The following is an 18,123-nucleotide window of genomic DNA, read 5'->3' on the forward strand; positions in this document are numbered from 1 at the left end:
ATAAGAAATACTTTTTTATACATCCTTTTCTACTTGCTTTCTTTTTCGCTTAAATCAAATTGATAAAAAACAGATAAATTTAAAGCAGTTTTTTCCTGGCGTTAAAAACTCTGCGATATAACTAAAAAATAATAATAATGGATTTTTTTACATTAACAGTATGATCATCATTCTGATCTTATGATCCTTTCACAGATCAATGGGATATGATGAGTCGGATCTCATGCAAGTGCATGACACGTGTTTCGCCTGATCAAGTTGATAGTACATATTTTCTGTGTGAAACAAATTTCTTAACAGCTTTTGCAAATTACTATTAAAGTTCGCTTAATGTAATAAAATAAGTTTTTTAAACTAATTAAATAAAAGCATCCCTTTAAAATTTATGTTAAACTCTACGCTTTAAATATTTTTTTTTAGTTTTTGACTTGATTGCCAACTATTGCTGAATGGCAAAAAACTGACTTTTTTGTGCTCTTATCCATATGTAATGCAAGTACACCTTGCACAACAACAACAAAAAAGAGAGGATAGTTCTGTATCTCCTCTTCTACTGGTCTAATTAACGAAATTTAACTTGCGTTTTTCATGTCTCGAAAGTTCTGCATAGGGTATATATTAGATTTATATATAGCATTGTTCTAACATAGGTATTCCGACACAAAAGCGGACCTTTTTCTGAAATGAACTACCGAGTTTTTTTTTCCCATATTTTCGATTCTACGACGCAAATTATACCAAAACTGCTAAGTTTTTTGTTAATTTAATTTGATATTTTTTATGAAACTTATTTAATTTCTTCTTTCACAATTCGAAATTTAGGTTTCATTCAAATAAAATTCGCGGCTATTTTCTGATTTGTTTTTAAAATTTGTATTTTTTAGAAATTTTTATAAAATTTTCGGAAAAATTTTGAATCAAAACTTGAAGTAGATGTGTTTCTAGACGTATCTGCTAAAAAATGAAGAATTCTTTATTCAAAATTTCCCAAGATATGCGTCTGAATTCATATATTTGCGCGTTTTGAAATTTGGAAAAGTTATTATAAGCGATATCGCTAAATGCGGGTCACGCCCTTTGTTAAAATTATTTCAAACATTGAACGATGCCCCCTTTTTTCTGCTCGCTCGCAATAAAAAAAATTGAAAGGAAAATAGATTGCTATAAATTAAGAATTTCTCCAAGTGAATTATTCTTAGCGTAAACTTAAAAAAGGATGCCAAACTAAATTTTTATATTTCTCATAAAATTTTAACCAAATTTTACATAATTTAATAATATTTAAGCATAATTAGAGTCGTAGAATCGAAATATGGTAAAACATAGGTATCTCATTTCAGAAAACGTCTGATTTTTCATCAAAATACCTATGTTAAAAAAATGCTATATAAATCTACTAGACCCTAAGTCGCGTTTTGAGACATGAAAAACGCAACTTTCGTCAATTTGCCCAGTAAAAGGGTAGATATAAAAAGACTCTCTCTTTTTTTTTTTTTTTTTTTTTTTTTTTTTTTTTTTTTTGTGCGCGCGTGTGTGTGTGTGTGTGTGTGTGTGTAGAGTGTTCAAGCTTATTCTTTTAACAAATCTCTCATGAAGATATCCCTCAGGCAAATATTCCTTGAAAGCTTTTTATATATTCCATTGAACAAAACAGATTACGATTCGATCTTGAACTAACCTTAAAAATTAATTAATTAAATTAATTTGAATTAACCTTAAAAATTCTACATTTGTTTCTACAAAAGAAATTAAGAATTCTGCTTTACAAGATAGTTGATAAAGGTTGAGTAATTAACTTACCATTTGCCATCTTTCTTTATCACTAATTTATCATTACACTACTTATCACTCATGCCAGTGTTAAGAGCATGTGGAGCATTCAGTTATCCCTTTCAAGAAATAGTTTCGATCTGGATGGGAAAATGCAAAATGTTTCTCTTGCGTAGGGGTAGAAATAGGAATGTTTCATTATGTAAGTATCCAAACCTTGAATTCACAGGAATCATTCAATCGCATCTATATGGAACGTGGCAAATAATGAATGAAAGAAGTGAAGTTGGCTTTAAAATTACGTACTTCGAGCAGTTAGGCACTCATGACGAAAAAACGGTTATTATATTGGAAGAGTGGTTTTTTGCATATCCTTATCATACAGTTCCAGAAAAAAAAAGTCAGCTATTGTTGAGTTATTCCATTTAGAAATGCGATTACTTTTTAGGAAAACTTCGTTATTAACAAAATTCTTTCCACCTAATATCTCCTTTAATTTTGTGAAAAGGACTGGAATTTCTGGGTTAGAAATTAAAAGTATAAGAAGGGTGTTTTAAAATCTACTAAACATTTCTAGGCAGATGTAAGGCCGCACTTAGGACCGGGCATTATCGCAGAGAATTTTGGTTGAAATGGGTTTCTTGAAAACAAAGACTTTTTACAAAATATTGGCTGCATTTCTCATTTAATTGACAGTATAAATGTATGACGAAAATAGTATATAAAACTTTGGTACGATGAATGCCTTAGATATCCCAAATCATTCGGCGATCTTCTTGAATAGTTTTAACAGAATATAAGAATATGCTAATCACGTACTTGCCATAATATGAACAAGCAACTTAAACCCGTACTTTCTTGAAAATAAAGTTTCGATTTCATTTTTTTTACCCATTTTCAAATTAGAAACTCCATCTTCTGTTTCATTTAGCCTTCTGGGATCAGATGCTCAAAATTTGCCGTCTGTTTGTAACTGGAAAGCACGGCTACGGTCAGTGTCTTTTACTCTCTTTTTCTTAGCAAAAGGACTTCATGAGTTGAGGTTAAACTACTTAGCGCTTTCAAAGAATTAATCCAAACCCTTAAATCCTGCATCCACTTTCCGTCCGTGAAATAAATGTATCTCTTTAGAAAGAGCCTACTTTCAAACAAGGACTATTGCTGCAAATATATATTGATTTCTTGAAAAAAGATTTAAAAGTCATGTTTAAATACGAACAGCGTCTGAAAGGTATTTATTAGTGGTCCAAAAAGGGTAAACCAAAAGTGGTCGAATAAATAATGTCGCTAAACTCTCGTAATTCTCTCCGGATTCTATTTTACACTACTGGGCGGACTAGCTACATGAGTTTCCAAGTTTCCTTAAAGGTTCACATCAACAGGGGTCAGTTTATCTTAGCAGGCTCCCTATGAAGGCATTTCTTTCCATAAGCAGTTCGCCCTAGTGGGTTTTGTAGTAATGAAATAAATCTCTTTATTTTTATCTACAGTTCTTCTATAGATAGTTAAAGACTCCTAGTTTTATTTCAAATAATAAATCTTATATCAGATGATAATTTCATTAAAGAAAAAAGTATGTTAGGTTTTCAAAAAACATATTTTTTGTTTAATTTATTTATGTTTATTTCTTTTACTTTTAGGAAAAGAACTGAATGAGTATGAAAAGTGCTGTATTCTAACAACATTAAAGGAGCAAGAAATTTCATTAGGAGCATGCCATTTTTATCGAATACGGTTGTTGGCTGCTAAAGTATACTTTGAATCTGATTTGAGGCAAAAGGCTTCTGATTTATTGACTCTATGGCAATGTACAGTGTAGGTTTTTGTTTTTGTACAATTCAGTATATCATCAAAAATGTTATAATTTAGTCAAATGGATCTCTTTTGCAAATATGTAGTTCAGAATATCCTTTATACTAATATTATTGAAATGGCTACTCATTGAAAAATTAGGTGGTAATAACTTCAGCAAAAGTAATTTATTATTGAATATAATATTTCTCAGGCGTACATTGGGACTGAGAAAATCGAGAATAAATAGAGAATCGGAACAACTCGTGCATTTAAGAAAGAAAACTTCACTTTAAATTTATTTTATTTCATTAAATATTTCATTACAGATAACGGTTTTGTAATATATGTGTTTACACATAAATAAATATACAGTGCTTTTTTTCTGGGGAGACATACGGGGTGTGTTGAATTTTAATTTGGTGATGATGAGAGTTTTGGCGTAGTATGAAACCTGGTTCTACCAAAACAGCATACATGCTGTAAGTTAATCATAAACCTTAATGGGTGCTTTTCTTAAGCTTAATAAAGCCGATGAACAGGCATCTATGGCATACGAACCCATGGCATGTGAGGATTAAACATAACAAAGTAGAATGGAGTTGCATAATGGGAGATGAACGTAACTGCTATGTTGTCAGGTACTTGGCTGTAACGATTCCATACGATATTTCACACAAATGCTGTCTGGCACATTCAGCAAGATTCCTATTTCCATTCTAATCTTCGATAAATCCTTTCCACGTCAGGATTCTATACATCAGATCGCTATACCATGCTGAAGAGAATTATGATTACTGGTCACGTCGAGAACCAGGACATCGCGAGAATAAAAGAGTCTTCTCACACCCACAGAAAAAGACTTCGTGGTTTCTACCGACGGACTACGAGCGTTGAACTTTAAGCATCTTCAGCAAGAGAGATATTCAAATTTTTCAGCATCTCCCTAGCAGAGCTAAAAGGGGAATAATAAAAAAAAAAAAAAAAAAAAAAACATGAATTAATGTTCAAGTCCTAATAGATTCATACATTTTCTATGTTTCTCCCTGCCAATATTCTTCGTTAAAATATTGAAGGGCATTTCTGATGTCAATTTCCTTTTTATCGTATAACTTGTAAAGACTTCATTTTATTTTAGCCAATTATTTTTAGTTTAACTTTTCCTTTCCCTTCCAATTTCTGTTTCCTGCTATAATGTAAATTGTAGTGACGCAGTATGCAAAATCTAAGTGCGTTCAGAGCTGAATTTAAGCTGCGGTTTCAAGAGTTCGCGAGTAGTAGCGGAGTTAGTTCCGTGTTTATGTTGCGTGTTTTGAATTAACTCTCTAGTTGGTGTTAGCCACCCTCTTCAGATTATACTGATATTCGAGTTTCACGAAATAATTTCATCATTACATTTTGAAATCTTTTGAACATTTGAAGTATCGGTTACGTCCTGTTGATTTCCAAAAACATATAGGCCATTTTGCCTCTTTGCTTCTAAGACTGTGCGTTTATTTTTATCTGTAATACACGCATGATTATTTCTAAAGTAGACAATAAGTTTTCGTTGCGTGACTAAGTTAACTGAAATTAAATAAATTTTTTAGGTTGGCATAATACATCATTATGTGTGGTGTGTTGTGAAGTTGAAGAGATACTCGCATAAATTTCAACTTCCTCTTTGACTTCTAGAAATGCATTATTTACTAACTGAACTCCACTTTTTATTTCCGTTATCGATGTGAATTTACTTCTGTTATTGCACATGTGTGCTGTTGCTCCTGAACCAAGCTACCAACTGTATGCTCCTAATTCTGGTGTTGTATTTACAGTGGTGAAAGAAAAACATTTTTAGAAGATTTTTGATTGGGAATTTTGCTTTTATTGTGCCTATATTCTGATGCTTTGTGACCTTTTTTTGTTACAGTTATATCCCCTAAAGGTATTCGAATTCTTAGACTTCTTTTTCACGTTGTCGTAATATTTAGCAACTAAAGCATCCTACACTTGGCTGTTTTCTTGCACTTTAAATTAGTGACTTTTAGATTCTTCTAGTAACTTAACTTTAGCATGTTTAAGTCAAGCAATTTATCACAAGATTCTATCGTGGTTCTAAAACTTTCAAATTCTTCGATTAAACTACATAATAGCAAGAAATAGTTAAGAAATCTTCTGGAACTTTAGATCATATTTATGTTAGCTTCTTTACAGTTTCGAAGAAGTTAGGTAATCTTGCCATTTTTCGTTCTCGTTCATCGTTTTCGAGATAAGTTGCTTCGTGAGGCTAACTTTAGTAAGGACCTTAGTAAGGGCCTTATTAGGGTCTTTAGGATGATGAATTTGTGCGGTTCAATTAATGCCTCGTATGACGTTTCACATTTTTTAATATGCACTACCTCAGATGATTTCTCGCTCAGAGCAATATTTGCTAAAACTTTTTGATCGTTTGAAGCCCACTTGTTAACGTCGGCTTGGTAAGTTTCTGCTTGACTAACTGGCCACTCGCGATTTCCCAAAGTTCTGACTGTATTAACCCACTTGCGCTAAAAAGACGTGCCACGTACGTCGAAATGCTTTTGTCTCAAACCGCGAGCGACGTGAATACCACGTCGATAAGCATTAATCGCAAAAATGAAAATAACGTGGTGCACACATCGCTTAACAACGAGATTGTTTATTTCTCGAGTTTCAGCTCTGGACTGCACTCGCAGCCGCGGAACGGCGTAAATAAGACAATTTACCGCTTGTTATATTGTAGCGCACGACACCGCAACCGTGAAGTTTAGTCGTAGCGCAAGTGGTTAAAACCCACTTGAAACCGCTGTATTTCAGAGTTCCTATTATCCAGTTTCTCAATTTGAATATTCGGTTTATCATTTTCATCAGTTACATACCATTTCAGTAAATCCAAAGAAGAAAAAAGTGATTTGCTTACCTTGTTGTACACCAGAGGACAGATGTTTGACTTACTGCTCCGAAGGGCTTCTTGGGTTAACTCCGTGAGGTGTACCTGAGGAGTGAGGGGCCTGTTGAATTTGAATTTGGTGATGATGAGAGTTTTAGCATAGTATGAAACCTGGTGCCTCACCAAAAGAGCATACGTGCTGCAAGTTAAACATAAACTTCAGTGAGTGCTTTCCTTGAGTTTAACAAAACCATTGAATAGGATATGTCAACCTAAGACATGGGATGCATAAACATAAAATATATGGGTGTTGGATAACCGGGAGAAAATAGGCAAAAACATCGACAATGAAAATGTGTGTACTAATAAAAAGTTTGGGTATTCTGAAAGCTCGGTTACAGAACCGATGTATAGCAAGGCAATCTACTAAAACTCAAAATGGGTCAAGGTACTGCACTGTAAAATTTAGCCAACTAATAATAATGCTTTAGCTTTTGAGATAACGGGAATAATGAATTTGTGTAAAATATTTGGACTTCCAGATAGGATTTTTCCAGAGTACCTTTCAGAAAAGGGAATTCCCCAAATCTCTTACACCTCTTTTGGAAGCAATCAAGAATGTGCCCCACCCCCCAAAAAATAAAAAAATGTGAATGTGGTTTCACATTCTGTTTTCATATTCAAGAAAATGTGAACGCGACTATGAATGTAATGATTGATTCCTAAGATATCTTCATTGCATTTAAGCATTATAGCAAACTGAATGTTTGTAAATTCCGAATTGAACGTTTAATTAAGTTAAATTTAAATTCGTTTTATTTAAGTATATTTAGATTCATAATTTTAAAATATGTAAATTCATTCGTTCTAAAAAGATGGCATCTGGAGATGAAAAGCGAAAGTATGTGACAAAATCGCGAAGATATTAGTGAACACAACCTCATGTTAATCTAGGAATTATTGTGAATTGTGTAATACGAGGGGTACTACATATTTTTGGTAAAAAAATTTGTTCGTTTATTGCATTTCTTTTTCCCGACTTGAACTACATGAATTTTTGTTATCAAATTGTTATTTTCTTTTGACAAACCGAAAGCCCCCCTAAACAAACATATGCGTTTATATATATATATATATGTGTACACATATTTGTAATTGGCCCTATTCAGTACATTCTATAAAAAAATGCAAACATCCTTTTCTGCACAGCTGTCTGCTACAGATGATCCTTAGCTGTCACGAGAGAACGCATACTCCATGAGAAAAATTCCCACATTTCAGAAATCGTGCTTGAAATCAAGTAATTTTGAGTTTTTCATTATCCTCCCATTTGTTATCAGTAAATGACAGATAATGAGAAACCGGCCTCTTTCGAGCGTTGAAGCAAACGTTGGAGTTTGCCGGTGTAATGCCTTTACGACTCTAGAACTTTACATTGCTTCTGCGAGCTCTAAGAATAATTTCCGCTTTTTGATTGTAGTTTAAATAAAATAAAGATTGTAGAAAGTTGCTTAATAATTAGACTCATATTATTATGTAGACCTTTTTTGATTCAAATTCTTGTATGAATCAATTTTTTCTTTCAAAGTACCTGAATCATTCAGCAAAGGATTACAGAAAAATTTAATCTTTTAAATCCTGAGTGAAATTTCGTTATTTCAGAATTATGCTTGGCAAAGACTCCTTCTTTACTTAACTTAGACTTCCTTCTCCTTTAAGAAAAGGTTTATGTAATTAACATGGCTTCCTAAAGTTATTTCTTACTCTAAATTAGAGTGAAATATTCTCAATGTTTCGCTGTTTATTTTCTTTTTAAAAACCTCTGGACGAGGTTACGTTCCATTTAAAAAAAATATTTTAATATTTTGAAGTACTTTCCTGTTCAAAATTTACAATAACATTCATTTTAAATGGTTTGTTATCAATTTTTGGTGATGATGTATAAAAATATTTTCTTGCCCGAAAATTTATCATGTCTCACAATTAGTATCAAATTTATAAATTTTTAAGAATACTTTATCTTATACGATTAGTATCAGATGATGCTAATATTTGTCTGTTACATATTGTATTTACAAGGCACATTTTAATTTGCAAAAATTGGGTAAATCGTTATAGAAATAATTGTTTTAAATTAGAGTCCGAAATCTGAATTGATCGTAATCGTCTTGCAAAATTTCAAACCATTAGATATTGTGATAACCATATAAGTAGAGAGTTAAAACTGATATACATGCTTGAAATGTCATGGGATTTTATTGAACACAAAAAGAAATGCTTTAAACGGCCAACAGATGACTCTTCATATTATAAGAAAAACAATAGATAGCATAACAATTGATTTTTAGCAAAGACTATGTTCTTTATAAGAAATGTTAAACATGTCGGCCGTCATTCATCAACAATACCTGTAGTCGACAGACAATATTGTGAACAGCAGTTGTCAACATATCTGTAGGTATGGTGAGAAATTGCCTTTGTGATGTTGTCTTTTGGCATAACATCATTGGATGATCGTGGTAGAATTGCGATTTCAAGAAATCCCACAACCAAAAATCACGCGGTTTGAAATCTGGGATCTGAGAGACCAAGTATAACGGAAGCGGCGGCTCAGCACGCGATCCTCACCAAACGATGTGTGCGAGAGATCTTTCACACATATAGTAATCTGGGGTGGAGCTCCATCCTGCATAAAAGTCTTATCTCCCAACAGGTATTTATCAGCCAAACTAAGGATGATGCAATTCTGTAACAATTCGCACGCGTCACACTGACAGCAGAACTACGCATTTCCTCGAAGAAAAAGTGTCTGACATGCGATTGATGTGATAAATCCTCATCAGGCCGTGACAAACATCCGGAGGCGAGGATACATCCGGAGGGTCAGGTTTGAAAAGGAAAAGTTATGAAGCAATTGATTCCCTCTTTCACGACAGCTCATTTCATACACGAAGCGCCATATGTTGGCCTTTTTTTTTTTTTTTTTTTTTTTTTTTTTTGCATTTCTCCCCAATAGATATGCTGTACAGTGCTGTTCATAACATTGTCCCTCGACTACAGGTATTGTTGATGAATGACGGCCGACATGTTGAACATTTGTTATAAAGAACATAGTCTTTGCTAAAAATCAGTTGTTATGCAAATTGTTGCTTTTGTTATCATATGGAGTGCCATCTGTTGGCCGTTTTAAGCACTTTTTGTTTTAATAAAACCTCATGTCATTTCAAGCATGTGAGTAAATCTTTACCTACCTACCTACCTGCATTATTCAGTGAATTATTGAATTTTGATGGGTCACCCGGTATATTTTTCAAACTCTCATCCTAAAGATACGTGGAAGGATTTTCGGTCGCCGATACATATACCTGCACTCTATGGATGCTCACCTTCAAAGTCTGGAATTCTTGCGACTTCCTAGATATTTTTGGTTGGGCATTTTAATGATAAGATTGGAGCAGAAAAACTAATGGCATTCAAAATAATAATAATAATAATAAATAAATAAATAAATAAACACAAAGGGTTCGTTTTTATTCATGATCTGATCTTTCGGTTTAATTTACGTCATTACTGAAAAAAATAATAAATTTTGCCTAAATTAAATTTTGAAAAGGAAATCTTGCAAACGTTTTTCTCCTCGATCTACTTACTAATGAAGTCTATTAGCGAAACTTCGCTATCTTCATGAGCATCTGCTACAGTAACAACGAGTTACACTATAGTGTTGACTCTCAAACTTTAGCACTGTCGGCACGTAGTTCTTTGAAATACGTGATCTGATCGTAGTATCGAATAATGCACTGCAATGTTACAGAGCTTCACAAGAAGGTACAATGAACTGAACCGACCTTTGGTTTCAACAAGATGAAGCAATTACCTACATCAGACATCTGAAACAATGGGGTTAAATAGTCATCAGAGTGGTGTCGTTGTGCAAGCTGGGGAGAAAAAAAAAAAAAAAAAAAAAAATTATACCTTATGATGTATTTAATAAGTCCGTAAACACATAAAAATCTTACCAAGTATTGTTAGAAGGAATTTTATTAAGATTTTGGTAGTAGATAATGGATACCTATGTTGTCTCTTTCCTAACATCTGGTATTTTCTTCCTGAAACCCCCTTTGGGTTATCTGGAGACGCGCTAGCGATTTCAGGATGGACCCATAGTTTTAGTTTAAGAAAGTAGCCAACTGAAGTTTCAAAATCATAACTTTCAGTAAAACTATGCAAAACAGTAATGATAGTAATAATTTATACGAATCCTCTAAGAAGAGCTATTGCAAGAATTATCGTATTTTCCCTTGTACAAGACGTTCCCATGTGTAAGATTATTTGATTTTGAGACTCGAAAATTAGAAAAAAAATAATTATTATTATTCGGTTTATGGACTGGTTTTTTAATTAATCTGTTGAATTACAATTTAATAGGAGAAAAATATTACATAAAGTTATTGAAATCCACGTTTATTCAGAATACAACTCGTCATTGCTGTCAGAACTCCCATCCATTAACTGGTCCTTATTTGTGTACCTCCTAAAGTACACCATAGCCTAAGCCGGGCTGGCTGCATGGGCGTTTTCGTGGTTTTCCCATGTGTAACGTGTAAACGAGCCAGTTTTCATTAGAAAGTCCTCTACGAAGGCATCCCTTCCCTTAGGTAGATAGCCCTCGAGGCTTTGACATAATCACACACACCATAGCCTAAGCTGAAATTTCCCCCAAATGCATTGTATCAGTTCATCTTTATTCTAGACAGTCTTGTAATAAAAGGATTCTTTTGCAGTTCCTTACCTTAAGTTAAAAGTGACTTAGCATGGACTCAGGGAAGGAAGCTTAGAAACGATATCATTTGAAACTTTCGGACTACTTTGTTCGAACGCGATGGGGAAGAAATGGTTGTGAATCTCAAATGGAATTTCAGATGTTTCGATTTTTTAAAGAAACACGTGAACGTAGGCTTCGGCATTCTAAAGGTTAACATGCATGTCCTGTATGTGTCGACAATTTTTCACCTTTGGCTTCGTTCGTCTCAATGCCGTCGATGGCTTTTCCGTTGGCGCTATTATTATATAAGACTCATCCATTAAAAAAAAAAGGGGTGGAGTCTTATACACCGGAAAACATGGTAAGTTATTCATCATCCGGCTAAATGATATTTGAAATGAAACTTGGTCTTGGGGGCTGCTTCGTAATATGCGAAATGAGCTGTAAAGATATTATCAAAACCGCATGTAAACCATTTTTATCCGATGAAAAATAGTATGAGAAGCATAGATTTAAGCTTACATTGGTATTTACACTCTTTTGCAAAAAAAAAAAAAAAAAAAAAAAAAAAAAAATCGAAGCACCATGAGGGAAGTAGTTGTTTTTGATGAAATTGAATGTGCGTATAGCTCATAAATAAATCAAAAATCAAGGTAATAGTACCTGTTCACGGCTCCCAATCACCCATTGAGTCTTCAAATTAGTAGTTGGTGGAACCGCTCCTGATGGCAATGCATGCTTGAATTCGTCGAGGATAGGAGTGGTAGAGGTTCCTAATGTCATCCTGCGACACATACTGCCAGGCATTCATCATATGTCGCTCCAGATCTGCGATCCCAATCACCCATTGAGTCTTCAAATTAGTAGTTGGTGGAACCGCTCCTGATGGCAATGCATGCTTGAATTCGTCGAGGATAGGAGTGGTAGAGGTTCCTAATGTCATCCTGCGACACATACTGCCAGGCATTCATCATATGTCGCTCCAGATCTGCGATATTTTGTGGGACTTGAATCCGGCGGTCTACCATGTCCCAGACGTGCCCGATTGGTGAAAGGTCTGGTGACCCTGCTGGCCAAGGAAGAGTATCAACCGCACGTAGACAGTCCAGAGATATGCGAGCGGTGTGTGGTTATCTTCTGGCAAGCATTATCTTGTTGAAAAATGGTCCCAGGATGACGTGCCATGAAGGGTAATGCAACCGGATGACAAAGATGACCTGTTCTCATAAGAAATAGACCCCCACACCATCACACTAGGCCTGTATGCCTTCGTAAAGGAAAGGCTGATTGGGACCGCTGGCCCCGTCCTCTCCAGACACAAACACGGTGGTCATCTGCTGCAAGAGTTAAGCGGCATTCATCGCTGAACACTATACTATGCCAGTGTGATGGCAGCATGATGATCGGCGACACCACTCCAGACAATCCGCCGATGTTGTGGGGTCAAAGGCAAACGTCCTAAAGGCCTCTGTGAGCGTAACCCCGCCTCAGACAAGCGCCGTGAGATGATGAACGGTACCACGGGAGGTATAGACGTGGCTGTAGTGCGTTGAATAGTCGACAATGATACCGTTGTGGCGGTTCGGGCCTGGCGAGCAATCATTCTATCTTGCCTCGCGTTTGTGCTCCTTGGCCTTCCAGAGCCTTCATTTCATCGGCAATTTCCTTGTAACAACCATTGCTGCCAACATCTTTGCACAGCAATGTCTGTACGCTGGATGTGGCGGCCTCCTGCTCGATATGACCACCCAGCTTCAAGCAACTCTACAATGCGACCACGTTCGAAGTCGTTTAGTTGTCTGTAAGGTCTTCGATATCGTCTTAATGGCATCTTTAGTTGCTTCTTTACGCAATTACAATGGTAGCAGCAAAAAAAAAAAAAAAAAAAAAAAAGATTAATTTCCGCTTCTGTTACTGGTTTTATACTTTGCGAATTGCGCACTAGAAATGTGCGCTATGATCGCAATTTCTGTTCATTTGCTTTGAAACTTTGATCATTTGCATGTTCGATCAAGATGTTTTTGCATACCAAATTTCGTCACGATCGCAAAAATCCTTCTTGGTGCTTTAATTTTTTTTTTTTTTTCAAGAGAGTGTTTATTCAATTAAATTCAAAATTTCTAATTTTAGTGTCTCTACGCATGGTAATAAGACTTTTAATACTTTTTTAAACTAAGGCTTTTTAATGCCTTTTTTTCTTTCTTTCCTTTTCCTAGCGTATAGAAATTCGCCTGCGTAAAATTTGATATGAATAGCTAGCTATTTTACAACAAATTCGTATTATAGTTCGCAAAAAGTTTTAACTTATAATATCTCTAATAATAATGATTCTACATGGATCAGAAAATAATGGAAAATATGCGAAATAAATATATTTTTATTATTTTTCCTGATTTTAATGCAAATAATACTGTGTAATTATTGTCTGTTATTTCAAAAATCTTTCTCTTTTCTAAAGCCATGTGTTTGGACGATACAGTGACCAGCTTATATTTATATTAGAGCAACGTTTTGAAGTAGCTGAAGCTTTGGGTTGGACTGATGAAAAGAAAGACCTTGCTGTCTGGGTAACTATGATTTTCAATGCCATTTTCATTGTGTGCCAGTATTTTTACTTGTGAGAAATATTATTGTTTAAGTTAGTTATTAATTACTGTTAATTCATTACGTACTTGCGTTTTTATATTAAAATGAACGGTATATGAGCTTATTAGAAGGAAAATAAACCAAATAAAAAAAAAAGCGTTCAATGCACAAATCAGAAGGAACTTCTGATTTTCATATTTTCGACATATGCGGTCTTTTCCCAGCCTTTAACTTCAGCCAAATATCTTCCTTTCTGCTCGATGACCTTTTGCCATCTTTCTGGTAACTTCATGATTTCGCGCTCGTAGAACTTCTAGTCTTTATCAGCAAAAAAATCAACCAAGTACTATTTAAGGTCATCGTTATAATTGAAAGCTTAACCATTTAAGAAATTCGGTAAACTTCGAAAATTTACGATGACGCAAGGTCGAGGCTATATGAGAGATGCGACGTCACTTTCTAACTAAGCTCCAATAATAGGCTAAAGATATGCGAGACTATATTATCATAGTGGAATATTATTCCTATTCGATTTGGCCTATTCTCTTCGACTGCTTCCTCCAGTTTCATAAGCTCTTGGCAGTAAACATCTCAGTTGATCGTTGGTTGTTTGAAAGAGCTCAAAATACAAAACACATTTGTAATTCCCCAAAATTGAAAGCATGCAGTTTAGCATTCGATATAGTAATTCATCATACTTGGACCACGATTTTTCGATAAATGTTATTGTAGACGATACATTTTTCAGTACCAGTGACAATTCTTTTCAAAAAAGAGTTCTAAACGTTTGAAATACGTTTCATAAATAGTGATTCGTTGTGTTACGCGAATTTCTTACGGATCATACGGATTTTCAGTTCATACGAATTTTCAATTCTGCGAATTCATACGGATCTCAAATATCGAGCTTCTTAAGTCCAAGACGTCTTATGAGTTTTTCAATTGTTGTATGTGATACAATTAACCTTTTCGTAATCTTTCGCATGATATATAACGATTCAATTATAGCTTTAATTTTATCGTCATGAATTTCGGAAGATCAGCCGGATCGTTGCTCACCTTCAAGTGAAGAATCCCCAGAAGGAAATTTTTTATACCAGTTCCGACACATGCGTTCAGCTAAGCAATCGGCACCATAAATTTCTCATATCTCTTTGTGAGCCTCAGCTGCTTTCGTACCTTAAAAAAAAAAAAAAAAAAAAAAAAAAAAAAAGGTCGAAAATATTTATTGCGTTGCATTTTAAAATTGACCGTAAACTAACAATTGTAAAAAAAGTAGAGAGAATTTATTTTCTATAGCAACCTAAATGTGTCGGCTGTCAAATCTCAAAAGAAAAAAATATTAAAGGATTGACAGAAGAAAAACAAAAACGTAAATGCTATCTATTTGTACAAACCAAAATTACTTTCTTGCCATCCCAATACTTTATCTCTATCTTTATATGTAAACATTGCATAAAGCGAAATGTTTTTATTAGATTGCCGAGTCTTGGCGTTTGATTTCTAAAACGCTTGGCCCAGTATGTTACGTTATTACTCTGTTGTGCTTGTATCATGACAAGTACTGCTATTCTTTAAACATAAGGCTTTCAATTTCTCTTCGTCACGGTCCATTGTTCAGTGTTGCCATTCGACAGAATATAAGATCTGTCTTTCAAGTTTAATTAATCTGTAACTGCGTAACAAACTAAGCATTTTAAAAGCAATAAACGTGTTTCTTTATACCTCATTTTTATTTTTAGTAATATATCTAAATAACGTATATTAAAGCTTATTTAATTTATAGTATATCCATCTAATAATTTTTATGAACATTTGCAGCATTACTGTAGTTAAAAAAGTACTACTCGAAGAACGTATATTCTTTTCACTTAATTAATAATAATAATAAAAAAATCCTCAGTAACAACTATATTTTGCAAACTAGAGGACATGTAGAATGGAAAGCATTTTAGAGAAAGGCTCTTGGCAAAGAATGCCATTGCGCAAAATATAAAACCTTTTAATTTTTCTTCTATGTTCTCTCGTATGCATACAGTTAATTCTCGGAACTGATATAAACTAAAGTATATTTAATTTATAGTACATAACAGATAATTTTTATGAACATTTACAGCTTTCATGTAATTAATAAATGAAGTTTCTAATTCCACACATTATGTAACTTGTACACAATTAAAAAAAATTGGGGGGCGGGGATATTTTATGGAATATTCTTTTTTTGGCTTCTTCAAGCTAATATTTTCTTGATTTACCTCGTTCAATATAGCACATACAAATCAGTTTTTGCGAACTAGATAAGCTCCGAAAGAACCGTATAAAAATATGCATATGAAAAGTATCACCTCAATGAAATAATGATTCCAATGTAATGCTCAGAAGAATGTCCCGATCGATCTTTATTAGCTTTGTAGAGACATTAGGTTAATCGGAAGCCGGAGAGATGAAAAATTAGCAATCGCCTTCGCCTGGAATCGAACCACGGTCCTCTGAAATACCGGCTCAGTGTGCTGACCACTACACCACGAAGGCATGCTAGGAAAGCAGGAGAAATACCTTATAGCTTGATGCAAATTTTTCTTCATTATGGTGAAACTTCAAGTACCAAAAATAAAGATTCATCAACATATCTGTTAAATAACTTAAAATATAACCATGCTTGTAAAAATAATTCCATTTTCTTTGAAGGCAAATAAGAAATTAAAGGGTAATCCTCTGCACTTCCGTCTTTCAATACCTCTGCCCGATACTCAAACTTAATCTTTGAAAACTTAATAAGTTTTCAATATGCAGAGGATTTATCTAAAGGTAATTGAAAATTTGCTATATTAACAACAAATTGAAACAGACGATTCTTCAACTGATACTATAAAGGAAGAACTGGAAGGAAGAAATAATTCTTTAAGAAGTTCTCAAGTGCAGAAGATCTTCACGTGGCATTAGTTTATGATAAAATAATAAGTTGTAACTTTTTCCTATCATTTGGTTTCACCATTTTGAGCAGCTTATTTTTAAATTTCGGGAGCGGAGGATTAATTTTTAAACTAGTTGAGTTTCTCTTAGAAAGTACTCTATGAACGCGCCTCTTCCTTTAGGCAGGTAAGCTCGCATGTTTTGCCAATAATAATAAGCTTAGCTTGTTTTAAACGTAAAATTGAAATCTGAATAGCAAGATTTTTTATAATTAATTTTTCATCTTAAATAACGTTTTAATCTCGTAAAAAAATTTCAAAATTAAATTTTTAAAATTTTTCGAGGTGTTTGACTGTAATCTAAAATGTTCAGACTGCATTATTTTTAAGCGGTTTCAATGAGCATATTAACAATTTTTTTAGCCCATAAGGGCTGTTAGTCTCGAAACGGCATTTTGAATCGGTTCACAGAAAACGGCATATCACTTTTCGAATTGCTGCTAACAAGTAAATATTAGAGCCCTGCATTCTATTTAAAGAAGTTAAATAACGAAGAATCTGCATGAACGTATGTATGTTTTTCGAATTGTGAAAAAAACAGCCGTACCTAGATCCATCAGATTTTGAATGACGCAGTCCTCCATCCGAATATGAACACCTGGAAGTGCGAATTTGGAATTTGTTTTATTTTTTATTTCATATTTTGTAAAATTTTAACGAATTTTGAATTAACAAAACCAACGATTTGAAAGCGAGCAATGGCAACACTGTACGAGAGGAGGGGAAAAAAAATTTTTTTTTATCTCTAGTGTGCAAGACTGTCTATAAAAAATTCCAAAAAAAAAAACAAAAAAACTTCACTTTGGGCGTAATGTAAAACCTGAAAGCTTTCTTTCTTGCCAATTTTATATAACTATCATTTATTAAGAGTCCATTTTTGGTCAATATTAGAAGGCCGTCATAGTACATACTGTTTGGTAAAAGAAACACCTTTTACGGACTATAATAATGGAGCTAGTACAGAAGAATTGCGAATATTACTGTTTTATGAATAAATAGATAAAATTTCCACCAGCGAAAGAATGGTAAAAGAGCTGAATGCATGTAGTTTAACTCGATTTCAAATCCTGGTGAATTTGTTGGCATGAAAATTTACGTGTTTTTCTCCATGTATAATATGAATACGTGATCCAATTTTCCTTAATCGGTTTTCAACGAAGGTATCCTATCCTTTAGGCCAGTGATACTCAACGTTTTTTTGTCGCCGCACACTTTTAAAGATTTCAAAACTTGGCGGAACACAAAGAAAATGACAAGTTAAAAAGTTGTTTACTTACCTATAACACACTGTGTAAAATGGTTTGATAATAATTTTAAATGTAAAATATGTACTACAAAAACAGCAGTACGTT

The 18,123-nt window shown here is 33.9% G+C and overlaps 1 protein-coding gene across 2 annotated transcripts in view; it reads left to right on the plus strand.

Annotated features, from left to right (window-relative positions):
- The window catches only part of LOC118188976 (histone-lysine N-methyltransferase set-18-like), a 94,837-nt gene that overhangs the window by 75,046 nt on the left and 1,668 nt on the right, over positions 1 to 18,123 (plus strand). The window contains exons 10-11 of one of the 2 annotated variants that reach the window (XM_035359505.2): positions 3,411 to 3,585; positions 13,672 to 13,780. In XM_035359505.2, the coding sequence (XP_035215396.2) occupies positions 3,411 to 3,585; positions 13,672 to 13,780 (284 nt within the window). The remainder of the gene's footprint in view (positions 1 to 3,410; positions 3,586 to 13,671; positions 13,781 to 18,123) is intronic. The other variant, XR_015041965.1, reaches the window with a different exon arrangement.

This window comes from Stegodyphus dumicola, chromosome 7 (genome assembly GCF_044657685.1).
Source record: "Stegodyphus dumicola isolate Sdum_Otavi_A_Nest chromosome 7, ASM4465768v1".
Lineage (NCBI taxonomy): Eukaryota > Metazoa > Arthropoda > Arachnida > Araneae > Eresidae > Stegodyphus > Stegodyphus dumicola.